Source organism: Mauremys reevesii, linkage group 5 (assembly GCF_016161935.1).
Source record: "Mauremys reevesii isolate NIE-2019 linkage group 5, ASM1616193v1, whole genome shotgun sequence".
In the NCBI taxonomy this organism is placed as follows: domain Eukaryota; kingdom Metazoa; phylum Chordata; order Testudines; family Geoemydidae; genus Mauremys; species Mauremys reevesii.
In genome coordinates this window covers 54498714-54526059 of record NC_052627.1, presented here as the reverse complement: position 1 = coordinate 54526059, position 27346 = coordinate 54498714, and the positions used below count along the sequence as shown (strand labels likewise).

The 27346-nt window shown below is 41.7% G+C and overlaps 1 protein-coding gene across 4 annotated transcripts in view; it reads right to left on the bottom strand.

The window, feature by feature from the left end:
• The window catches only part of LOC120405665 (hedgehog interacting protein), a 106862-nt gene that overhangs the window by 31648 nt on the left and 47868 nt on the right, over positions 1-27346 (bottom strand). For all 4 annotated transcript variants that reach the window (XR_005598756.1, XM_039539356.1, XM_039539355.1 and 1 more), the window contains exons 5-8: positions 8631-8782; positions 7609-7782; positions 5194-5337; positions 1756-1877 (exon numbers count right to left, since the gene is read on the bottom strand). Coding sequence is in view for 3 of the 4 variants with exons in the window: in XM_039539356.1 (XP_039395290.1) it covers positions 1756-1877; positions 5194-5337; positions 7609-7782; positions 8631-8782 (592 nt within the window). In the remaining variant the exon portion in view is untranslated. The remainder of the gene's footprint in view (positions 1-1755; positions 1878-5193; positions 5338-7608; positions 7783-8630; positions 8783-27346) is intronic.

Sequence of the window (27346 nt, the reverse complement as noted above, 5' to 3'; positions counted from 1 at the left end):
GTCCTCAGCAAGCATCAGACTTTAACATTAAATATAATTCAGAGACTTATTTAGCAATAATAGCACCAAGTCAATAAATTATGTACAATTCTTTAAAATCCAAGTTTCCTGATGTACAGTGTGACATGTTATGACTTGTGAAGTAATATTATATTGTACATTTCCAAACTGAACATTTTAACTGAATTTAAACAGTGTTTAGTAGTTTCCCTATTTGATTGTTGGAACAGGGTCCCACTGCTAGGGCACCTCCTCCTGGCTGCTTTAGAGATTAGCTCTTTCCAGGTCCTACGCCCCCTTCTGCCACTTGTTTGCTTGCTCTGCCACCTCTCTTTCTCTGTGACTCGGGGTGCTCTATCTTCATGGCTTCCTGCCAGGTCACTAGAATCCTCCCCTTCCCAGGTATCAAAGTCCCTCCATACACACTATCTCCGGCAGTCTTCCCATCCACTGCCCAGATTGTGCCAGTTCCCACTATTAGGGAACTCCGGCTTGCCCTCTACTCTGGGTTCTAGCTCAGGGATCCTCTAGGCCAGTCCACTGTGCCTGTGGGCACCATGGCACCTGCCGGGGCGTCTAAGTGCGCCCACATACTGGCCGGCCAACGAGCATCCGCCGAAATGCCACCAACAAGCAGCGTCATCCAGAGGCATCGCTGCCAAAATGCTGCCAATTTTTGGCGGCATTTAGGTGGCGACGCCTCTGGATGACGCTTCTTGTCGGCGACGACACCTATTGACTTGTTGGTGGCATTTCGGCGGTGACATTTCGGTGGATGCTCGTCCGCCGCCACGGTCCTCCGTTGTTCATCGTCTGGTGCCCACCAGACGAAAAAGGTTGGGGACCACTGCTCTAGTCAGCCAAGGGCTGCACCATCTTAAACCTTGCTGCCCCTTTCCCTGAGTCTTTTCCTACACCCTCTCAATCTAGCTTTCTTTCCTTCCCTCTCTAATGTTCAAAGAGTGGCTACAGGCTCCCTCACTGCAGCCCCTTTTTGCTGCCAGATTCCTTGTTTTATACTAGTCCCACCTGTTCCTGCTCCATATTCATTCAGGGGATTTCTTAGGCCAGCTAATTCCCCTCAGCTGTGGCCTATCTGGTTAATTGGCCTCTCCTCAGTCCCATTATTGTCTCCTAATCACCCCATCATAGTTGTGCTCTGTTGTTTTGCCTCTCATTTAGTCTCCATTACAAGAGGCACATTGCCTAAGACAGGGGACAGCAACCTCTGACACGTGGCTCACCAGGGTAAGCACCAAGTCAATCAGCACATCCCTCGGCCTGCGCCGGTTCCTGCAGCCCCCATTGGCCTGGGACGGCGAACCGTGGCCAGTGGGACCCTCGATCGGCCGAACCTGCCAATGCGGCAGATAAACAAACTGGCCCAGCCCGCCAGGGTGCTTACCCTGGTTGAGCCGCGTGCCAAAGGTTGCCGACCCCTGGCCTAAATTCTGTATCTTAAGAGGTTACATGTGAATGAGTAAGCATACATTTTCATCACTTCCTGATCTTTCAGAAAATTTTCTTTATGAGCAGTCACATATGGTAACAAACATGTATAACAGACCTCAGTCATTTATATATTTTTTTCTTTCCTTTATTTGCTTGTACTTTGTCTTTCATTGATTTCCTATTAAGCTTACAATATTCCTTTTTATCTGTTTTTTTCTATTTTCCTATGGCAATACTACCATATTGATTATTCCATAGACTTTTTGAAGGCTGTTTTTCATAATAGTTTTGGATAAAACTTACCATAGTCTTTCCCCTTTACTATTTGCAAGATTCTTGCTGAAGATCTATTTTTTCCATTTGAGTCTGAGCAAAGTATTGTTAAATTAATATTTACATCTGTTGGGTGGCGATCCACGGCACACCTGTGCATCAAAAAGCATGTTAGAAAAGTCATGATCTGACAAGGGGAAAGCTGGTTGTACTTCTTATGGACTCTTATTTCTCTACTAATAGAATAAAAAGTCAAATTTTGGAGGACTATTATCTTTGTGGTCTGTATATTTTTGTGGAGTATATTATTCACTGTGCCCAGATCACAGAGAAAATAAGTTTGTGTGCATAAGAAAGTGTTCATACTTTTGTGACAAAAAAACTAAAACAAAACTACAGCTACAAAACTCCCTTATGCCTCATGACATATTCTGTAGAATGGATAGACTTTTTTCCTATTTGTCACTAAGAATTGGGCTCTGCTGAATAATGTTTGAAATTATTGGTGCTTTAACTGGCTTTATTCTGTAAGGCTCACCAAATCTATGCAACTTGATTCTTATTGCATAGCAGTGTTGGACCATAAAAAGGAAGCAAAGAACAGCTCCTTTTTTAACCATATTGAATTTCTTCTGTTTTTCAAAGCATGGCCTTAAATGTTACTGGGAAAGTTTACACTCCAGCACTACATCGGCACAGCTGCCCTGATGCAACTGCACCACTGCAGCGTATCTGGTGAAGACGTGCTATGCCAATAGGAGAGCACTTTCCTGTTGGCATAATTACTCCACCTTGGCAAGAAGTGGAAGCTATGCTGGCAGGAGAGCATCTCCTGCCAACACAGCGCTGGTATGGACAGCGCAAAACTTGCGTTGCGCAGGGGTAGGATGTTTTCCCACCGCTAAGTGACATAAGTTATATCAACTTAGGCTGCAGTGTAGACCTGCCCTTTAACATTACCGTCCCTAATTGCTGAACTACAAATTATGTGACTCCCTCTGCTCTTTGTTATTGTTGAGATTGCACCAGATTTTTCCATTTGTTTTCTACTTGCCTTTTTTTCTGAGTTAAGAAAAGGTTTCACTTTTTTAACCTGTCAGCCATTACTCTGTATTCCTCTACACTTCATTTTAAGTTGCAGTGGATAATTGAGTTCTCTTTTCTTTCTTAAAGCTAACAGATGTCTCTCCCATTATTTTAAAAATACTTCTGTTTCTGCCACTTCAAAATATGATTTATTACTTGAAAATTGTGTGCCTTTTTTCTACCAAATATATTTTTTGAACTATGAAAAATCTGTCCAAATCTCTGAGTGTTTTAAGCAGCTTGCTGATGGCTTTATTAGCTGACTTCTGCTGACTCTAGAATTATTGCTATCAAACTGTGTGAAATATTTCCTAATATACCACACTTTAACTCACTCCTTTGTACAAAGGTGTATCAAAAGATTAATATAATACTAAGCATGTATCTAGTGATTTATATCTTCAGATCATTGTACAAACATTAATGTTTACACCCTCTCTTCCCCTCCAAAATTACTCTCTCTCTTTTCAGATAGGGAATCTGAGGCATAGCTAATTGGTTTGCCCAAGGCCACAGAATAAGTACCTGGCAGAGCTGTTAATATAATATAAAAGTTCCTGTATTTCATCTGCATATTTAGCCAACTAGACCTTGCTGCCTATGATTGAGGCATTTTAAACAAATGTTCAGATCAAGATAAAATACTACAGAAAATTTTCAATATCCTGAAAACAGGCATATGGACATGGACAAGAATGCATTCCTTCTTTTTCCTTTCTAAAAATGAATGTAGTGCTCCGGGAAGGGCTTTATTGACAACAATATACTTTCTTTGCTCAGGACGGGTACAGCCTGGGCAGCAGCAGTGCAAGCTTCCTTGAACTGCCTTATGAATGTACCTCCATCTTAGTCAGGAAGCAACTATCTCTAAGGGCAAGATATTGTAGTTCAGCGTCTATAGCTCTGTATTCCTTGAGGTCTCTGAGGGTATGAAATAATCTCAAACATTGCTGGTATTTTTAATTATTTAGCCATGCATCTACTAGGCATTGGAGAGACACCACCATTTAAGATGTGCTATTAAAGATGCACTAGCTGGCAACAACTCGTAGTCAAAACAGCCTTGATTTGAAATAGTTCTCGAAAGTTGAAGATCTCCTGTATACCATTAACCATATTTCCAATTTCATAATAGAGAAATGACTAGCCTGCTTACAAAGAAACAGTGCATTTTACTGCTTAGTAGGAACAGGGCCGGATTAACTCTCTTGTGGGCCCGGGACTATTAGATTTTGTGGGGCCCCTGTATACAAGTCTTTTTCCTAATTTAAAACAAAATTATCACAATTATGGATCGAGGCCATTAATGCTATACTAAACTTGGCTTTTAATTAACAAACATAAAGCCATTCCATGGTTACATTTCAGTAGAACATGTAGAATATAGTTAAATTAATTCAAAATAGCCTACTTCTTACCTTAGAACAGCTATTATATTAGTTTCTTTCTGGGAGAGAGTTTGGGTGCAGGAGGGGATTCTGACCTGGGGCAGAGGGTTGGGGTGCAGGAGGGGATGTGAAGTGTAGGCTCCGGCCGGGAGGTGCTTACCACAGGTGGCTCTCAGCCAGCGGCACAGCAGACTGCCTGCATGCTGTGTTCCCACAACGTTCCCAGAAGTGGCTGTGGCTGGCTGCTGGCATGTCTCTGCATGCCCCTGAGGCGGGAGGAGGAGAGCATGTCTCCGTGCATTGCCTGTGCCCGCAATCGCCACCCCCCACAGCTCCCATTGCCTGGGAACCGGCCAATGGGAGCTGCGGGGACGGTGCTGGGGGCAGTGCATGGAGACATGCTCTCCTCCTCCCACCAGGGGCGCGCAGAGACGTGCCAGAAACCGGCTGCTTCTGGGAGCGGCATGGGAACAGGGCATGCAGGCCGTCTGCCTGAGCCCTGCTGCGCCATTGGACTTTTAGTGGCCTGGAGATTGTGATTGACTGGCAGAGGCTCCAGGATTGACCTGTTGATCGCAATTGACGGGTTGGTGACCACTGAATTGTATAAAATGATGGATTTATTTTTGTGGGGCCCCCTTTAGCCTGAGGCCCTGGGCTGCAGCCCCTAAAGCCCCTGTGTTAATCCAGCCCTGAGTAGGAAACCTAGTTACAAAACAACCTGGCCTGATGGATGTATTGCAAAGGCCCAGTCTCAAAGGGGTGCTATTCAAGATTCTGTGACATATTCCTTCCAATTCATTTTTTTTGGGGTGCTAAATCCTAATTCTATGAGTGGATTTCTGTCCTCTGATGTCTGTCGCTCCTGTTGGTTTCAATAGAAGTCTGTATAAAATATCTCAGAGCAGAATTTGTCCTGGAATTAGCAAGCCTAAGAAGCACCTGGATCATAACAGTATCTGCTCCTCAACAATGACAAATTTAACTTACTTACCTGCCTGGATTGTGGAGTCCATGTGCAAAAATTTCAGGGGGTTGATTGGTGCTGTTAAAGTGTGGGTTGCTCCGTGGTATGGAATAAAGAACATTGCACAAATCAGTATCTACGTCCAGACGTAATACAGAACCTGTAAAATCACTGAGAAAGTTGGAGGATAATTGATTTTAAAAAGTATTTCAGCTGATATATTTCATCTATATAGTACTACAGTGAAGCAATAAAGGGAACCACTTATTTCACTGAGCCATATGTAGATTACTTTTAAGGAACATAGGAATCATAGGGAGTGCCATCCCTGAACTGATCAATGGGTCATCTAGTTCATTATCCTGTCTCTGGCAGGATTATGTTTATAAGGAGGTACTTAGTGCTCCTTTATGAAACAACCTGCCAATAGGGGAAGTTTCTTCAAAGCCTGACAGTTGGTTTATGCCCTGAAACATGAGGGTTTACATCCCTTTTATGATTCAACCTATCTAAGGTAACTGTGGCTGTACTCATTATATAGCTATATAATGTGTGTGTTTGTATATTTAATATGGTTTTGAATCCTGTTCTTGGATTCAAGAATGGTATCTAGTGGCAGTGAGCGCCAAAGGTTAATTATGGCTTATGTAAAAATAAAAGTCCTTTCATACTTTGAATGGAGCTTTGATAGGAAATGTTGATGTTAGTAGTGAACAAGAATTCTTTTGTCACAAGGAATAGAATGAGGCAAAAACATTTTCTCATAACGTTCGTGATGGGGTGGGAAAAGGATAACTCAACTTTATATTATACTATCAAAACTTCTTTGCAAAAACATGCATCGACTAAATATTGAAATTAATTGCTTTCTGTTCTTCCCCATATCCAATCCTCAATCTGTTTTAGTCTCCCATTATTGTATATACATTTAAAATAAAATGTTGGAATTATTCTTCAGTTTTGCCACTGATAATATGCTTGTTACAAAAGCTACAGAACATCTGCTTGTCTATCAGCGGTGATGAGGCCTCTGAGTGTAGCACCTCCTGTCAGTTAATGAGGGAAGTTCTCTCCATCTGGACTCATACATTACTTATTCTAAATGACAAGCAAGTGTTATTCCAATTGGAGTTTAGCACAATGAACCCGGGACAAGTAGATGGACAAAGCTGTAGGGGCAGCACCTGAAATAGGATTGCTTCATTTGCTGTCTGGATGTTTTTCTGGTTGGTGCAGGGCCATGATTTACCTCAGTATGTGTCTGTAACCTTTCTTATAGCACATTTGTTTCTTTAAATTGGCCTGTTTGGAAAAAAAATTACTTAGGAGAGGGAGCCTTTGTAGGGTTTAAATTAGGGCTGTCAATTGCAGTTAACATATGTGATTAACTCAAAACAGATTAATGTTATTTTTTTTAATGAGTGTTAATAGCACACCTCTGGAGACGGGAGTTGGCGGCAGCTGGGCGGGGAGTGAGGCACAGGCTGTGGCAGCAAGCAGGAGGTGATCAGGGACAAGAGACTTCATAATGAGGGCTGGCCTCAGGGATGGGTGAGGGAGGCCATTCCATGTTCAGGGCGAGCCACCCTGCTGCACTGCTGCTCCTCCCCCCAACTCCATGGAGCCATCCCTGGCCAAGCTGCTCTGGACCAGGAGCCTGCCTCCTGTTGGCTGCGCAGTCAGAGGTGCTGGGGGAGAGGTAGGGGGCTGATGTCGGGGTGTCCCCCTCCCTCCACCCATGTACCAAGTTGCTGCTGGGCTGGTGTCAGGGAACAGGGGGGAGCCTGCCTTGTGCTGCTAGCTCAGCCGTGAGAGCTGCTGAGACCAGCTGCTGCTGGCTGAAAAAGTGTTCAGACTCTTGAATGTGCTGCTTAAAGAGAGAGCACTCCCCCAACACACACACTTCCCCCCAACACATGCAGTCTCTTTTTTTTATCTTTTTACAGTGCAAATGTTTGTAATAAAAATAATATAAAGTTGTAATTGTGTTGTAATTGAAATCAGCATATTTAAAAATGTAGAAAACATCCAAAATGTTTTAATAAATGGTATTCTATTAGTGTTTAACAATGCAGTTAAAACTGCAATTAATTGGGACTTTTTTAAATCTCACAGTTAATTGCGATTAATTTTTTTAATAATTTGACCGCCCTAGTTTAAATCTAATCACAACTGCTGATGACAGCTAATTAAATGCTTTGATAACACACAAGTATGAAAAGATTTATTTCAGTGCAAGAATGTACTGAGAATATTTGCTTAACTCATGCTCCAAAGTCAATGATGCTTAGTAGCATGAGTAAGGTGAGCAGGGTTTGTCCCTCTGTGTTTGTGGTGACTGGTCACAACACTGTGGGACTCAAATGTCTGACCCTAATTATTGTCAAAAGGCAAAGACAAATAATTAAGAAAAAGGAACCTATCTATTGGCAGGTTTTGTACCTTAAACCATCCATCTCCTCCATATCATCTAGAGTGATCATTCCATCACCAAGGAAAATGTATAAGAAGCCATCTGGGCCAAACAGAAGCTGTCCTCCTAGATGTTTTCGGTGTAGCTCTGCTACTTCTAGAAACACTCTTGCTGTTCTCATATCAACCTGGTGTGGATTTTTCCTGTGGTATAAAGATATAAAAATAGATTTGAAGACTCAAAGGTCAGAAGGGACCATCATGATCATCTAGTCTGACTTCCTGCACATTGCAGGCGACAGAACCTCACCCATCTACTCCTGTAATAGACCCCTAATCTCTGGCTGAGTTACTGAAGTCCTCAAATCATGGTTTAAAGACTTCAAGTTACAGAGAATTCACCATTTACATTAGTTTAAACCTGCAATTGACCCATGCCCCATGCTGCAGAGGAAGGTGAACCTCCCTGCTCCCAACTCCAGGAGTCTCTGCCAATCTGACCCAGGGGAATATTCCTTTCTGACCCCCAATATGAAGATCAGTTAGATCCTGAGCATGTGGGCAAGACCCGCCAGCCAAACGCCTGGGATAGAATTCTCTGTGGTAACTCAGATCTCTCCCCATCTAGTGTCCCATCACAAGCCATTGGAGATATTTGCTGCTAGCAGCCACTGATTGGCTACATGCCATTCTTGATTTCCTATTTTTAACAATAAATTTAAATTCAGTCAAATGACAGAAGAGCTATTGTAACTCTATAGTAAAACATCAAACAATTTCACAGAAATTGCTATGTCACAAAAGATATTACACAGGATAATTTGGGAACGACTAATACAAGTGATAATTGAAAGTGTACTAAAAAACAGAATGAGGCAATATACTCACTGCTGTTTCAAAACTATTGCTTGAAATTAACTCAGTGGTACTTCCTGAAAGTACCTAAATATATCCATTGTAAATGTTACAATTCATTTTAAAAATAAGGAATACCAAAGAAAGAAGAGTGATGAACAGCATAAGGTTTTTGATTTTTTGACTTTTAATGGTACCTGGATACTGTGTATTCTACGACCCTAAGGATGTGGTCATGAGGCCCAATGGCCCACCGTTCTTGGTTGGTGGTGTAAGACACATACAGCTTTCCATTTTTCTTATAATTGGGATGGAATGCAAGGCTTAACAGTCCTCTTTCATCTCCTCCCTGCAGTCAAATGAAAAACACAAAGAATTGTGAAGTTAATTATGTTCTTTATTGTGTTTCAGCTGGAACCCCAAAAAAGTCTTTCTAATCTTTGCCCAAACTCTCTTCTTTCTTCCGTGATTACTGCACAAAAAGGATTATAAAACATTTCACTTTCAGCTACTCCTTAAAGGTTGGAACAAAACAATTGTCTTGTGTAGTTATCTATGCACAAGACTCTCATTCCGCTTTTGTGGAGTGATTTGTGTATCTAATCTTTGGGAAGCCATGAAGAAAAGTTTAAGTGCTGTGAAGAATTCTTTGCTGAGTTACTAGTATGCTTGTAGTTCGTAGAAGACAAATAAAAAGGTCTGTAATCAGCAGTCACTTCTAATCCAAGTATCCAAAACCTAAAACACAGTGTTGGCTGCCAACTCCCACTGTCTTGGCAATATGTTTAGAAAACAGTTAAATTGCTTGTGTAATATGTAAACCTTTGTTTTACCCTGGAGGCAGCTACATTAGTTGTCACAACTATGGTGGTCTGTTCATCATAGCTAGCATACTGTAGGTAATAAGCAGCCTCGGTCTCTCTGCACAGAAACCATAGTTTTACATGTGGCCATTCAATGGAAAGGTTTTTGTTATTCTTAAAAATAAAAATAGAAAATCCCCAAACAACTTTTCTTGTTGTTATGATTACCACCAAGATTAGTACAGTTATATGTTATGCATCAAATCTATATAATATACTGTGACAATGCAAATACCAGTGTACTTAAATAGAAGGCAATTTAAGCTTCTGGCTTCTAAAAATATATGTAATTTGCTATGGCTTAAATTTCATTTTGCTGTATTTAAATAAAAAGAGAGCATATAGATTTGTTTTACCCTTTTAGGTAATATACGGTCATCTGCAGTGCACACAAATAAACAGAATATTTTAATCAATGGTTCAAATTCAATTCATATGTGACTGTTTACATCATGGCTATTTGGTAGCTTAAGTCAGGATTCCTCAGACTTACAGAGCTGGTATTAAGAAATGTTTTGTGATCTTTTTCCTCCCAAGACTTTAAACCCCATTCAAATGCAGGCAAAAAAATTTGTAACCATAACCACACCTATGATAACTGAATATAAAGTTCTAAATTAAAAGGAGAGTGAAATCTTTTAAATACACTTGCAATTCAGTGACAGAGTCCTGTGGCACCTTATAGACTAACAGATGTATTGGAGCATGAGCTTTCGTGGGTGAATACTCAGATCTGACTAAGTAAGTATTCACCCTCAAAAGCTTATGCTCCAATATGTCTGTTAGTCTATAAGGTGCCACAGGACTCTTAGTCTGGATCTGTAAAAAACAACAAACACAGTTACCCCTCTGATACTTGCAATTCAGTGTTATGGATGAGCCTGTCTTGGCTGTTGGGATATGCTCAACAGGAGGCCTTATTCCGAAAATGCACAGTTTAAATGTATTTTCACTTGAGAGATGATGCCGATACTTTGTTTTTATCACAACCACTGAAGAGAAACCTGGCTTAGAGAAACAAGGATGAAAATAGGATGAGACCTTTCATCGTTTGCACAACTAAAGCTGGATCCTTCTTTTTCAGAGGCAGCCAAAATCAGCTGAGTTTTTGGCTAGGGAAAGTCAGCTATGAGATGTTGTCAGAGGAGAGGTCTGCCACTTTGTCTTGCAGTGGCCTAGTCAGTGCTACTGACTATCTGCATCTTTTTCTCTTTTGTGGTTCATCAAAAACATAGTCCTGCAGCTGGGTCTGAATTTATTTTAGATGCTGATTTGAGTTCCTGAGAGTTTTTACCACGTTACCTTGATAAAGTCTGAAACAGGAACCTAATCTGAGTTTCTTTTTTTTTTACAAACTAGAGGGCATACATTTCCAAGTTGTCTGATGCATGATTCTACCCTGTTGTGCGTAGACAGACACTCCCGTTCTTCCTTTGGAGAGAAGAATCAGCTCATTTAGATGCTCAAAGATGGCAACTCAAATTGAAGCCTACCACTCAATGTGAAGTATTGAAGACATCAGCAAGGGGAGATTGTTGACCATTCTTCTTCTAATTTGAAGATTCTGTTTAGCATTTTATTTTATGAGAGCTGTCTCCCCTTAGTGTGAAAGAGGAGTTGCTGGTGAAAGATATCACAGAATAGGACAAACAGAAAATTGAATGGAGAGCTATTAATTAAATTCACTACTTCAACAGCTTCATGAAGGATCTGGCACAGATGTCCAGGCATTTTCTTAGCAGCAAGAAATTTGTGGTTTATGAAACACTGAAGCTATGTGGTGTTTTGCATCCATGTGACCAGACTGCTATCCATACTTGTCATTGCTTTGGCACTGTTCCCACAGATGGCAATACATGGCTTTCACTGAATGTGGAAAACTTTTATTGTCTCAGATAAGCAGTCTCCTGTTTATCCTGTCCCAACTTTACAAATGAGTAAGTTGCCTTCAACAGAACCTCAAGAAACATCTCTCAAATGCCAGAACCTCTGCAGCACCAGAGACATCAGTTGATTCATCAAGTTGAATTGTTAAGTATTTGCTTTCCTGGCTTTGGAAAGCAATTGCTCTCAGATGTTCAGCCCTGCCACTAATACAGTATGAAACAGCATTATTTGATGAAACTACTGTTTCAGATTTGGTAGCTGCTTTAGGTCCTGTATCTTTTGAAACCATACCTACTGTGCAGAAAGGATACAATTTTCTGCAATGGTATTCACTTTACATTGTTGAACAGGTCCGTAGAGATACCAGATAAAATCTCTATAGGGAGTTCATGTTGACACTGCGAATAGGAGTAATCAAGTCTTGCTGATTTTTTTCAAGGCTTCAAGTTTTCTCACTCTCTCAAAAAAAATTGTTTTCTTTTTCATTAATGGATTTTTGGTTTCCAAACTCCACAGCAACCCCTCAGGCTTCATACTCTTGGCAACTGGCAAACTGAGAGCATACTGCACACTTGTCAAGCCAATTGACACAATGAAAAATGTGGTGGATAGTTTATTTCCACATTTTACTTTTTCTTTTAGTCATCATTGAAATAACTTGCCACCATCCTTTTCATGAAACAGTCTATCTTTCTGAATCACCCCTAGGCTACAACTGATCACCAACGAAGTCTGGAGGACACATACGAGTTTATCTGAAGCTCAGCAGTATTTTCAGGCATTAGCCATTGACACCTTTTGTTGGCAGTCTTAGCAGGGAATCCATGAAATATGAACCTACTATCTGATCCCTTTGAAGGTGTAACCAAAACAAGATGAAATGTATTGGCGGAACATAACAAGAAAGCTGGCACTGCCACTTTCTGTGCAATTCTGGAGACTGATCGACAACTCTTTTGCTGGCAATTGATCACTTTTCACCAGCACTACATTTGTTTTAAAAATTGTTTTTTTCTGTCAATTTGAAATGTTGGGCTAGCTCCTTAGCTTCAGCCAAGGAGTGTGTGGTGACCCTTGTGGGGAGTAGGTTGGATGTAGCGATGCTATAAAGGGGAAGACATGAAAAAAAAATCACGTGTCATTAAAAATCAGTTCAATTTAATCTGGGACCAGACATTAAAATACCTTCATGATAAAGGCATGGTTATTGTATGATGTCACTACATGGCAAAGTATCTGAGTTCATTATCGTAATATGTTTGGATTTCTTTTAAGTGTAACCTTAACTCAAAATTTCATGGGGTTGTAATGCTTGATAGATAAATTACAACATCCCTTTAATGTGTTTTATCCCTAATTTACTTATCAATATTGTCAACTAACTCTACCTCAATGTAAATTTGTCTGGAAATTGATAGTTCTCCAATATTTCAAATCACTGGGCCAGATTCTTAATTCATGTTAAACTGGAGTAACTCCACTGACTTCAGCTGTGTTGCTTCAGCAGTACTGAGAGGATTAAAAGAGCAGTAAAAAGTATTTTTGTCTCAAGTCAGTGGCTACAACCTTGAGAACACACACAAAGAGCAGAGTTTTTGAAAAAGAATGTGTATCTAATTAACTTAGGTAAAATCAGTGAGGTTTTAAGGGTGACCACTGTAACTCTTAACCCAACATGTTACCTAATCCACTTCCTGACATATGCAAAATTGGACTCTAATATATATTTTCAAGTGCTTTGTCTAATGTAATTGTAAACAATTCCAGTAATAAAGCTACAAATGCTTACTTTGAAAAACTATTTCATAGTCCAGTTGATCTTACAGGGGTGAAATAGTATCATGTGTTCATTTTTAACAAACTTGTGGTCTGGACTATCTCAATTTAAGTTGGCAATTAACAGCATCTTTTCACTTAAAGAAAAGGGTATGTGCATGTGTCAAAAATATTTTTTAAATATTTTGACTCAGTATTAAATCACTTCTGCAGTAATTTTTTAGAATATTTGTTTGAATATATTACTATATGGGCTATTCTGTATAATCTCATCAGGTAGTAGCCTTTCATTTAATCTGTTTCCCATGTAATAAATTTCATTGCAAATCTGCATGACCATATGTTTAATTTTGTGGGTTTTTTGTAAAGTAACTTAAGTATGTTTTTGATAATGTGAAAGCTCTTATTAAAAAATGGCCTTTAATTTCTGCAAACCAATTCCCATTCGCTGTCAGAGTTGTACCACTAAGTAAGGATGAGTGAAGGGTTACAGTTAAAACAAGAAAAACCCAGAGCTTCACTCATACCTTCTGTGGCTTGTGAAAATTTACTAGGAACACCCAATTTCCCTTGGAAATACCAACAGAGCCTCTTCCTGCTTGAATCGCCTTACCTTATTGGTTCATACTATAAGCTTCAAAATCAGCATTAGACTCTCTGCCTGGTCACAACTAAATCAACATTTCATGCAAATTTTATAGACATGTGGCAGCAGCATGTGAAGGGAATTTGAATATTGCAGCAGTGGGACACAGCAACAAGATTGTTGCATGGGTGCACACTGCCTTCCAAAGCCTTTCTTTCTTCACCATAAAGAGGAAATGAGGAGCATTCCTGTCAAAGGTCAGGAAAGAGAGGGCAAAAGAAGGGACACACAAAGCCAGGAATTGGTAGGAGAAGGGGATTGGGAGATACTACACAGAGGATCAATAATCCAAAATAAAAAACTTTACCCTTTTGTCTAATCATCTGCATTCAAGGGGCCTCAGTAAGTTAAGACATTTACCATAAGGAAAAACAATTGCACCTATGGCATGGTTGTGTGTAGTATGTAGATTAGACCTACCAAACGGCTATTTCCATTCTCCTATTGCACTGCAAACACCTCACACACTTGGGTCTGTTTCTGCCTCTGTCATTACTGTAAATTCCATTTGCCAAGCCACTGTTGTTTTGGGGGTTTTTATTAAAAAAACAACTGTGTCTCCAATACATGTATTCATTTTTAGAGCAGTGTAAATCCAAATTAGCCAATTCTTGGATTTTGAATTCTTTTAGGCCTGGTCTACACTAGGAGTTTGTCGAATTTAGCAGCATTAATTTGAATTAACCCTGCACCCGTCCATACAACGAAGCTATTTAGTTCGACCTAGAGGTCTCTTTAGTTCGATTTCTGTACTCCTCCCCGACGAGGGGAGTAGCGCTAAATTCGATATGGCCATGTCAAATTAGGCTAGGTGTGGATGGAATTCGACGCTAGTAGCTCCGGGAGCTATCCCACAGTGCACCACTCTGTTGACGCTCTGGACAGCAATCCGAGCTCGGATGCTCTGACCAGCCACACAGGAAAAGCCCCGGGGAAATTTGAATTCCTTTTCCTGTCTGGCCAGTTTGAATCTCATTTCCTGTGTGGATGTCGTGGCGAGCTCAGCAGCACTGGCAGCGATGCAGAGCTCTCCAGCAGAGGAGTCCATGCAATCTCAGAGTAGAAAGAGGGCCCCAGCATGGACTGACCGGGAAGTCTTGGATCTGATTGCTGTGTGGGGCGATGAGTCTGTGCTTTCGGAGCTGCGCTCCAAAAAACGGAATGCAAAGACCTACGAGAAGGTCTCCAAAGCCATGGCAGACAGAGGATACAGCCGGGATACAACGCAGTGCCGCGTGAAAATCAAGGACCTGAGACAAGGCTACCAAAAAATCAAAGCGGCCAACGGACGCTCCGGAGACCAGCCCCAGACATGCCGCTTCTACGAGGCACTGCATGCCATTCTCGGTGGGTCTGCCACCACTGCCCCACCAGTGACCATGGACTCTGACGATGGGATAGTGTTGACGGGCAGTTCCTTGGCGATGTTCGCGGACGGGGAAGATGAGGAAGGGTTTGAGGAGGACGAGGCAGGCGACAGCGCTTACAATGCTGATTTCCCCGACAGCCAGGATCTCTTCATCACCCTCACAGAGATCCCCTACCAATCCTCCCCGGACGTTAACCCGGACCCTGAATCAGGGGAAGGATCAGTCGGTAAGTGCTATAAACATGTAAACATTTATTTTTGAAAGAACAGGAATGTAAACTATGTGAAAAGAAGGTCAATGTATATGGGGATAGAACAGAAATCCTCTTGGGAGATCTCCACGAAGCTCTCCTGGAGGTAATCGAAAAGCCTACGCATGAGGTTCCTGGGGAGAGCTGCCTTATTGGGTGCTCCGTGGTAGCACACTTTTCCGCGCCAGCCTGTCATCAGGTATTCTGGGAGCATTGCCTCCACGAGCATGGCAGCATAGGCCCCTGGTTTGTGCTGGCTTTCACGCAGCATGCGCTCTCTATCGCTTTCAGTGATCCTCCTCAGGGTGATCTTGCTCGGCGACTCCTGCATTTAATTAGGGGAATTAGTGTTTATGTTAGTATTGGGAATGCTTCACTTTTCCTTTGCATAACAATAAGCGTCGGTTTACAGCCACGTGGTGGAGGCTGCAGAGGGGCAGCATACAGGGATCTTTCCCGGGGACAGCCACGAGGGGGTGGAACAGGGGCAGAGTTTATGCTTTCTGGATTGCTTGCAGCAGGAGGGCACTGCTATACATTAAGTTTTAAGCAGCCTAAAGTCTACGGCTTACCATGCCTGGCTGCTCCACAGATTCTGTTGTCCTGAACCGCTTGTCTGATCTCTAGTGCAAGACCCCAGGCAATGAAAGCGAAGGCTGAAAATTCGAACTTGTCCTGAGTGCGCATGAGATAGGTGCTGTGCATGGTCTTGTTCACAGAGACAGACTAGACTGTGTTCATTGTTCGCAAAAATGTATCTTTGCAAGGAATTCACTCCCTTTTTCCCATCACACAGCTGCGACTGTCTCCCGACCTGCCCCAGCATCCCCCTCACAGAGGCTGGCAAAGATTAGGCGGTGAAAGAAAAAGACACGGGCCGAGATGTTCGCTGAACTTATGGGCTGCTCCCGAGACGAGGCGGACCAGCAGAGCCAGTGGAGGGAGAACCTCTCTCAGTACCAGCGCTCACACAGCAAACGGGAGGAGAAGTGGCGTGAGGAAGACAAGCAGGCGACTCAAACGCTGCTTGGACTAATGAGGGAGCAAACGGACACGCTCCAGCGCCTTGTGGATGTTCTGCAGGACCGCAGGCAGGAGGACAGAGCCCCCCCTGCAGTGTATCTGCAACCGCCCTCCCCCGCCACAAAGTCCTGTCCCCCCCTCACCCAAAATAACAAGAAGGAGGGGCGCCAGGGGCAGTGAAAACTGTCACTCCACCCCAGCAGAGTGCTCAATTACCCAAAAGTTCTCATTCCCTAAATTTTGAGAAGTCCTTCCCTTCCTGACTCACCCAAGCCCCAATACCAGTTTCATCCCTTGTCTAGTTGATTATTAAAAATACTTTGCTGTTAATTACTGTTTCCATCATGTTTTTGTACAGAAGACTGTGTTTGGGGGGGGGAAGGGGGTTGGTAATTGCATAGGACAGTCACCATTACCAGGGTACAGACACGGGGGCAGGATCAGCAGCAGGTCACACACACAGTGCAGTCAGTAGGCACCCTGGTCGGTATGGGAGGTGGTTTCCATGTTCTGTGTGGGTGGGGGGTACATGACTTTGTAGCGGGGGAGGGCGGTTACAGATCTTATGCAGTGGTCCTTGTCCTGGACCACAGAGCCACGCAGCAGGGGAATCTGTAACCGTCCTCCCCCGCCACAAGGTCACATAGCCCCCGCACACAGAGTCCCAAAAAGGAGGGATGGCAGGCTCCGTTGAAACAACCAGTCTGGCACTGCGGACCGCTCTAGGAGCAGGAGCCTGTCATTCCTCAAGTTTAGAAGCGGTCTTTACATCACTACACACCCTACTCAGCACAGTCTGCATCCCAGTTTCAACCCTTTAACGCAAAGTCATTAATAAAGAAAACGTAGTTAAGTAACAATGAAACATGGATTTTATTTTTACATGTGTGTTGGAAGGGGGGAAACGGGGTGAACGGGGTATGTAACTGCAGAGGATAGTCAACAGTAACTGGGTAAAGAAACAGGGGCAGGTTCAGCTTCTCTGTAAAGAAACTGAATAGTCACAGGTCACGCTGCTCGCTGAGGAACCTAGCTTTCAAAGCCTCCCGGATGCACAGCGCTTCCCGCTGGGCTCTTCTAATTGCACGGCTGTCTGGCTGAGCGTAATCAGCAGCCAGGCGATTTGCCTCAACCTCCCATCTCGCCATAAAGGTCTCCCCCTTGCTCTCACAGAGATTGTGGAGCACACAGCAAGCTCCAATAACAATGGGGGTATTGGTTTCGCTGAGATCCGAGCGAGTCAGTAAGCTCCTCCATCTCCCCTTGAGACGTCCGAAAGCACACTCCACCACCATTCTGCACTTGCTCAGCCGGTAGTTGAAGAGTTCCTTGTCACTGTCCAAGGCGCCTGTATAGGGCTTCATGAGCCAGGGCATTAGCAGGTAGGCTGGGTCCCCGAGGATCACTGTAGGCATCTGCACATCCCCAACAGTTATTTTGTGGTCCGGGAAGAAACTACCTTCCTGCAGGCGTCTAAACAGACCAGAGTTCCTAAAAACACACGCGTCATGAACCTTGCCCGGCCACCCGACATTGATGTTGGTAAAACGTCCCCTATGGTCCACCAGTGCTTGCAGCACCATTGAAAAGTAGCCCTTTCAGTTAATATACTGGCTGGCCTGGTGGGCCGGTCCCAAGATAGGGATGTGAGTTCCATCTATAGCCCTACCGCAGTTTGGGAATCCCATCACGGCGAAGCCATCTCTGACGACCTGGACGTTTCCCAGGGTCACTACCTTTGAAAGCAGTAGCTCAATGATTGCGTGGGCTACTTGCATCACAGCAACCCCCACGGTAGATTTGCCCACGCCAAAGTGGTTCGCTACTGACCGGTAGCTGTCTGGTGTTGCAAGTTTCCAGAGGGCTATGGCCACTCGCTTCTGCACACTCAGGGCTGCTCGCATCCGGGTGTCCTTGCGCTTCAGGGCAGGGGACAAAAAGTCACACAGTTCAAGGAAAGTGCCCTTAGGCATGCGAAAGTTTTGCAGCCACTGTGATTCATCCCAGACCTGCAGCACTATGCGGTCCCACCAGTCCGTGCTTGTTTCCCGGGTCCAGAATCACCGTTCCACAGCATGAACATGACCCATTGCCACCATGATCTCCACGGCGCGGGATCCCATGCTTTGTGAGAGGTCTGTACCACTCTGACACTTCATGTCCTCACCGTGCTGCCGGAGCCTCCTCGCCCGATTTCTCAGCAGCTGACTGTGGAGAGGTGGACGATAAGGTGCGAGGAGTTGACAATGGCCATAAGTGCGATGATCGCAGCGGGCTCCATGCTCGCAGTGCTGTGGTGTCCGCGCTGTCACGCACCAGAAAAGTGCGAGAACTGATTGCCCGCCGGCGGGAGTGACGGTTGAATGACGACAGTTACCCAAGACCACCCTCGACACATTTTTCCCCCCAGCATGCATTGTGGGGAAATCCCAGAATTCAAATGGGCAGCGGGGACTGCGGGAACTGTGGGATAGCTTCCCACAGTGCAACGCTTCCAATGTCGATGCTTGCCCCGTTAGTGTGGACTCACAAAGTCGAATTAGTGTCCTTAGTGTGGATTCACAAATTCGACTTTGTAAGGTCGATTCCACAAATTCGAGTTAAGTTGAATCGAACTACTCTTGTAGTGTAGACATACTCTAAATCTCTGAATGAGACTTTGCTTGGTCTCACCACATGTGATCTGTAATGCTGCAACACTGAGTTGTTTTCATTCACTTACAAAAGTGTCTGTCTCAGAAAAAACACTTCAGAGAAAGATGCTCAGGTCTTGAATTATTAATACGGCAGGGAATATATCTTAACCAGCTGCCCATTTCTTCTCACCTTCTCTCTGATCCAGATTATGACCAGTCCAAATATGGTGGGGAGAGAGGATGCAGGGGAGCCATCCACTCTTCTCAGAAGACCTGTACAGCTGCAAACCAGGAAAGAGTGTCCATGTTGGTAGAGCAGCCTCAGATGTTAGGTATCTGGAAGGAGCAAATGTTGCCCTTCTGCATAGGGACAGCTGCTAGCTACACCTGATCAGCAGCAAGGGTCACCTCTGTCAGTGCTCTGCCCAGCATCCAAGAGGCATTGTGCTTTAGACAGGCTTTGTGCTTCTGGGCAGCGACACTCAGGCTGCGTGCATCAGCTAGAAAGAGGCGTAGCTGGGAGCCTTCAACATTTAGCTGTTACCAAGATGTTGTTATGCTTTTTTCCTTGTTTATAATACAATGTATTTTGTAGGTGTCTGAAGGTTTGGTTTGTTATATTTTGCTTTATAGTTTACTGTTGTTCCAAATAAACCCTTTTACACTTTAGTTAAGTATATTTCCATCTTTAGGGCACACTGGTATCTCTTCAGTTTCATTTAGCAACATCTTCCAACTTCAGTTTAATTAAAAATATGTCTAGGGTTATTTTTTGACCTCAGATACACATGCAAAAATCCCACTGAAGCCAGTGCGAGTTATTTGTGCATTTATATAAGGGCATATTGACATTAATGACCCAAATGAACCTGCCAGAAAGTGGAATTATTAGCGCTGGTGTTGGCTAAAATCCAATGTAGATAATTACAGAATGCTTCTCAAAGGTTTCCCCAGTAGTTGCTCAGATGCCATTGTGATGAGTGTAGTATGAATATCTAGAGAGAGGAATTCACTGGAATGCTGTAGCTTTTACTTCCTGCTATAAACTGGGTGTATTGCTATGTGTTATTAAACAGCTACTGGGGTCCACAGTGCATGTGGTGGTTGATGTGATTCCTATCTGTAATTCTATCATTTGTAGAAAGCATAGAATCCTAGGACTGGAAGGGACCTCGAGAGGTCTAATCCAGTCCCCTGCACTCATGGCAGGACTAAGTATTATCTAGACCATTCCCACAGGTTTTTGTCTAAAATCCACTCTTAAAAATCTCCAGTGATGGGGATTCCACAACCTCCCTAGGCAATTTATTCCAGTGCTTAAGAACCCTGACAGTTAGGAAGTTTTTCCTAATGTCCAACCTAAACCTCCCTTGCTGCAATTTAAGCCCCTTGCTTCTTGTCCTATCCTCAGAGGTTAAAAAAACCAATTCTTCTCCCTCCTCCTTGTAACAACCTTTTATGTACTTGAAAACAGTTATCATGTCCTCTCTCAGTCTTCTGTTTTTCAGACTAAACAAACCCAATTTTTTCAATCTTCCCTCATAGGTCATGTTTTCTAGACCTTTAATCATTTTTGTTGCTCTTCTCCGGACTTTCTCCAATTTGTCCACATCCTTCCTGTAATGTGGCACCCCGAACTGGATACAATACTCCAGTTGAGGCCTAATCAGTGCAGAGTAGAGGGGAAGAATTACTTCTCGTGTTTTGCTTACAATACTCCTGCTAATACATCCCAGAATGATGTTCGCTTTTTTTGCAACAGTGTTACACTGTTGACTCATATTTAGCTTATGGTCCACTATGACCCCCATATCCCTTTCCACAGTACTCCTTCTTAGGCAGTCATTTCCCATTTTGTATGTGTGCAACTGATTGTTCCTTCCTAAATGGAGTACTTTGCATTTGTCCTTATTGAATTTCATCCTATTTACTTCAGACCATTTCTCCAGTTTGTCCAGATAATTTTGAATTTTAACCCTATCCTCTAAAGCACGTGCAACCTCTCCCAGCTTGATATTGTCCACAAACTTTGTAAGTGTACTCTCTATGCCATTATCTAAATCATTGATGAAGGTATTGAACAGAACTGGACCTAGAACTGATCCCCACTCAATATATCCTTCCAGCATGACTGTGAACCACTGATAACTACTCTCTGGGAGCGGTTTTCCAACCAGTTTTGCACTCACCTTATAGTAGCTCCATCTAGGTTGCATTCCCTAGTTTGTTTATGAGAAGGTCATGCGAGACAGAATCAAAAGCTTGACTAAAGTCAAGATATGCCACGTCTACCGTGGATCCTCTGAGATATTTCCCTGCCTTTAGTCTTGTATCTCAGAGTAATATGTTATTTTCTGCTCTCTGACCACATGCAAAACTCTCACTGTTCCTCCAGAGCTGGCCATACCTTTTTTTCTGCTGTCGTAAGTATGGAATTGTGGTTCAGGCACCATTTTACAGGTTTCTTCTCTAAAATTTATGCAAACAAAAATGAGTGCCTCACTCAGAATCTCAGTGGTGACATTTTATTTCTCAATTTTATGAGTCAATACTCTCATTACAATAATTATTTTAGGGGCTAGTTCTTCATTTGCAAAGTGCAGATGAGCCCTTAAAGCCAGAAATTAGGCATATCAAAATGCAATCGATGATAAGATGTTATGTGAGAACAACTGTACAGGAAGTCTGAGGGAGGCTTTTTCTGAAATTGTAGAGGAGTATAAGTATTTATAGGAATATATTTTATTTAGCAGGAGCATACTATATATTTTATATATCATAATTTTGCCAATAAAGAGAGAATTTTTTGTGAGCTTACAGTGAGCCAGAATGTAGACAAGGGTTTTAAGGATTCTCAGATAACGCTAGTTGGTTAAAAATGACCCCACTAGTTCTCATTTTTCCTTCTGATTTTAATTAAAGCAAGAACAAAAACTTTCATATGCCCTTGATTGCTTTATAACTTATTCTTTCTTTTCCTTACCTTCACTCCTTTGCGGAAACCAGTCACTAAATGCAGGACCTCTCACTTCTAGTCCTAGTCCTCTGTATTTTTTTAAAAATTCCTCTAGTCCAGATTTTGCTGTTCTGCTGGGCAAGTCTTTAACTTAATCCAAATGGCAATCCTGGTCCCCTGACAATACAATTCTTTCTTCCAGTCCTCCTAAAGAAAGTATATGACATTTACAAATCCAGAAACCAAAATAACACAAACCCACAGATTGCCTCCTTCACACTCCCCTAGTAAGACATGGGTCCTGCTTTAGCAAAGCTCCCACTTATTGGTTGGAAGCAGTTAAAAATTTTAAACTTGCCAAAAGCCAGCCAATAATTGAGAGGTTCTGGGCAGAGAGATATCTGACTGGGAGTGTGATTTATAGGAGGTGGCGGTGAGCCCATGTTAGGTCTGTGTCTGGATTGGGAAACTTCATGTACTGTTCTACTTTAGGAGAATTGAAATAACAGAAAACAGTGGGAATCAGAACTGGAAGAGAGAGGTTCAAAATAAAAGGCCAGATAATTACTGTATTTACTAAAGTTGGCTTAAGAAGATGTGAATTACACATTTTCCTGCACCAGAGTGGCCCCTTGAACCTTGGGCCGTATTCATCCTATGGGAAAAGCAGATGATGATTCCACCTCTGTCCTCCCTGGGATAGTCTTGTGGGGAATGACAGCTTTAAAAGTCATCAGCAACTCTGAATACTTCACCACTAGAAACCATTGAGGGAAGGCAATGAACAAGTATGCTCCATAATGTCCTGCCCCATCCTACTTCCTAGCCATGCTTTTTGGCAATTCTGCTGTCCTATATCTCAACTCCCCAGTACTTTACCACCACAAACTGTCTGCTCCTGGTGGTCTTTCTGTAGCCGGAGATTGAGATCCATTTGGCTGTGGAACTGGTCTCCTGAGGAAGGTAGTAGAAGCCCAATGTATTGGGACTTGTAAAACTTGACTGCAGTAAGCATTAAAAAATTTAGGGACAACCCTACTTTGGCAAGGAGTATGGGTCAAATGATCTAACAGGACTTTTCCATCTCTATGTGGTGAATGCATGTCTTGCCTCTGTTTATTGCAATGAATATCCCTATAAAATTATTGTGAAGGGTCCAAGAGAGAAAGCTGGCATGGTCTGAGAATCTGGCTCATTATATTAATATTCATTAATGCATGGACACTATAATGAAAGGCCAGTAATGACTTTTCAATCATAACAATCTTTGACTTTACGTTTTCAAAAAGTTACCCCTTTCAAACAAAAAAGGAAACATTTTTCCTAGGCCACATTTTAATACTATTTCTAGATTCTTTTTCCCCTATAAGGACACAAACAGTACAGTTTTAACCCATTTAGCAATTTAAATTATTCTACCAATGACCCAAGTTGACTGCAGTCCTCACAGAATACAGCCTTGGTCTTCTTAGGCTTTAGCCATTAACCATATATCCAAGACACATGTCTACCTGTCATTAATGCTATTTTTGAAAAGCATTTCATTTTTCAAAAAACGTTTCCAACAGGAGAAAGATGTCAACGAGTTCAGTAAACGTTGTCATCAATCAGTATAAAATTTTGATTTTACACAGTATGATATTTCAACAGATCATCACAGCTTCTATCACAGCTACAAAAATAAACGTACACCATTAAAAAAAATCTTACTACAGTGCAAAGATTTCCCTGAGCTGTTAAAAACAACAAATTGTCATGTACGTAAACACAAAGCCCGTAAGACTTTGAAATCAGTTGTATTTTAAAGTCTTTCTCTACTGAGAGAGGAGAAAAGAGAAGTGTGTATGCAGCAACACATGGCAAGTTTGACAGTGCTTTTGTAAAATGGACCAACCTACAACAAACTTTGGACTCCAGTAATTGAAAACAAATTCATGCTGTTTTACCATGACCATTTTATATGGAAATTTAGGAGTATAATTCACCACAGAATAACAGCAATTATCATCTGTGAGTAAATTAAAAACAGAATGTCGATTTGTGCAAATGCTAGGTACTGAATAATAACCACTTTTAAGTGAAATGTAGGTGGGGAAGGTGACCGCATAGGTTTCTGGATATTGCACTGCCCTGCCTTACAAGCTCTTCTGCATCTCCTCTTTGGTTGTGAACTGTTGTCTTTTAAAAGCAGCCACTTGGCCTTTCCAGCTGCAAGGGAGTGTGGGTTCACATGAAATTCATTTAAATGTTCTTTGTGGGGAGCATATTATGGACAAAACACACATCCAAAAACTAAGGAGAAGGCACAAAGATTTCCATTTGGACAAGTCCTCCTGTCTTGTCTTTAGGCTAGATATTATGAATGAGGCAAGGAGTGCAATGAATGAGGAAGGAACACTGCCAGAGCCACCTCCCTTTAAATGCATTCCATACAAAATGCACATTTTAATAATACACATTTTACAAGAAGTGCAGTGAATAGGGTAGAGAGACTCCTCATTCAGCATACACCATTTGTGAATTTTTTCAGTGCACAGATGAACGAGGCCATCATGCATGTGCTGCATGGCCTGGTTTAAGCTGCAGACATTATAGGCTTAGCACTGTCATTGTTAAAAATGTGCTGTTTATAGAAAAGCATAATTTCAATGGGTCTTCATTCCGTCAAACCAATACTAATCTCTGCTGGGACAGAGGCACTCCTCCTCAATTGGGGCTATTTCCATGCCAGATTTTTGCTTTTTACACCCACACATTTTGGCATTAAAGCTGTTCAAAAAAGGGTTGTAAATCTTTAACTATAATAAAATTTGGTTGTTTTTGTTATATTTTACTTTCTCAGAAGCAACTTAAACTTTTTTTAAAGAAGTTTGAAAGGTAAAAGCTACTGATGCCTGAAAATGAGGGCTGGAATGGAAAAGCATATGAAATCTTAACTGTAGTTGTTCTGAGTATTCAAGTTATGATCTTGCCTATTGGTGAAGATGAGAGACCCACACTTAAAACCTGAGCCCTGCTGCTATCAGACATAGAAATATGGAAAAACTTTACCTTTTCCCCAGCTGAGGAATGTGTGTGCATATTCTAGAAATAAATTGAATGCTAGTTTATTCCTTAACATCCGAAGAACTTTTGGACTGCAGAAAATTGGAGGCATGGAGAAGCATATTTCTGCCTATATTTAGCATCAGATATTCAGCATAGTTTTGATAAGGATGTGACATATATCTCCAAAGCAGATTTCAATTGTATATGTTAGTGGTTTTTCAGTGGATGATCTGTCAAATACTTGGCATAATCAGAATTTTGACTCCAAAGAGTCATACAGTATATGTATTCCTCAACATTTTGTCATACCAAATAATGGGGCGGATTTTACTGAGAACTGGACAAATGAGGTTAAAAAAACTGTTTATTCATACAAATTATTTTATTTTTGTGATTATGCCTCTTTAGTGATGGCTTTACAAAAAACATTACTTAATCTTATTTGCACAAATGCTTACAGAAAGCAAACAAAGTTCTGTGCTTGGTGATGAATTTTGAACTTGTACATGGGACAGTTTGCACTGGAAGTTGTATATTTTATGAGAGATGCGGGGGAACATCAGGGGCCATGGTACCCCAAACCTGAACTCTGGCACAAACTCAATTAAACGAGCTAGAAAAGGCTGACTGAATTTTTTCCGCTAAACTGTGCATGTACATCAGTTATTTTCTGTGAATATGATGAGACAAAATTAAATTTAAAATCTTTCAACCAATAAATCTTAGGGTATCCCAGTATTTCTAAGAATGATGCCTTGTGCATGATCTGTGTGGTCCAGAAAGGAAAATGCTTACATGCTAAATCTGCTTAAGCTGTTATTTCCCTTTGAGATTCTAAAGCCCAGTGGGTTCTTCAATCTCATCTTGTGATTGTTAGTCATCCAACCAGAGAACAGAAAGAATATCACATATTTATGCAATTAATGAGTAGCTCAGATTTCAAATACTGCAAATTATTTGTATCCAGCCAATAGATTAAAAATGTACACAATTTGTCCAGTAAAATCATATGAAGAATAAATCAAAATAAATTTTGGTTTACTCATGAATATTATGTGAGCAGAAGAGGAGACAAAATTCATCAGGTATATTATTTGCTATGAACTATTCACACAGCTCTATTTTACTTATTCTCTCAGTTAAAATAGTGTGAAGAGTGTTGTTAATTTGGAGACAGACCTGAGTATTTTTATGAAATATACTAAATGGAAAAAGCAGGATGGTGAAGTATTTACAGTTCGTTCTTCATCACTCAAAATATGTTATACTAGCAGAATGATGGAAATCCACAGCAGAGCTGACAATTGCAGACATGCAGGAAACATCCATCCAGAAAACAAATTCCATTTGGGTTTGGCTTAAAATATGTGAATGAAAAGTATGTTTCTTTCTGAGAATGCAAAGATAGTTTTGCACATTGCAGTGAAGGAATGTATATAGCATGTATAGTTATAAAACAAAAAAGGGTGAGGCATGGCATGGGTATGAAATAATTAGAGAAGTATTTGAGTTTCTCAGTGAGTTGTTGCAGATGTATAGCCTTGGAATGTGCATTTGTCTTGAGACAATCATCAGTGAATGACCAGGGCAATGTCTCAACTAGAGCTAGTCAGGAATTTTTCAGACATGTTCATTGAAAATGGCAGTTCATCAAAACTGAAACTTTCCATGGGAGAGTGTTGATTTCAACGAATTTCCCAGTTCAAAAATGTGTTGAGAAAAACTTCTGAAATTGTCCAGTTTTGACATTTTTGGATTGCAAATTTCTGTTTTTCAATTTGAGACAACTTTTTGTTTTAGAATGTAATATAGTAGAAAAAGGAAAGATAAAAAGGTCAAATCTAAAGGAAGTGTTTCAATTAACCCAATTCAAAATTTTCAGATATAATTTTTTAAGATTTCAACTCTGTCTCATTTGGGAAAAGGAAATTTTTTGAAATCTCTCATTCTCACAAGATGGAAAAACTGCTTCCTGCCCAGCTCTGGTCTCAAGCCTATTTGTAAGAACGATTTATCAGGGTCAGGCACATCTTGGTGATACATTGGTCAGATCAGAGTTTTCTGTGTCAATTCTTTGCCTGGGATGACTTTCAATTTTTAACACAAAGCTACAGCTACTCATCTGAGATCCCATTGCTTTTCCACCTACACTCTCATTGACTTGGAAAACCTCAGGAGAGATGGTTCTCCAGTTACTAATGAGAACAATGAATGCTCTAGCATGGAGAGGGAAAGGTTCTAAGCTCTCTGATTAGTGAGTATTCAGCCTTTTCTCAAGAGAACTCTCTTTGAAACTACTGACCTTGCTGGTTATAGACCAGTTGCTAAACATTTCTTTTTGGGAAAGGTTATGGAGAAAGGTGATAGGTTGGGCACTCAAATTATGTTTCAAAACTGCCCAGATCTGAGACCAGTACCAATCTAGCTTCAAGCCTGCTCATGATACAGATGGCCAGGG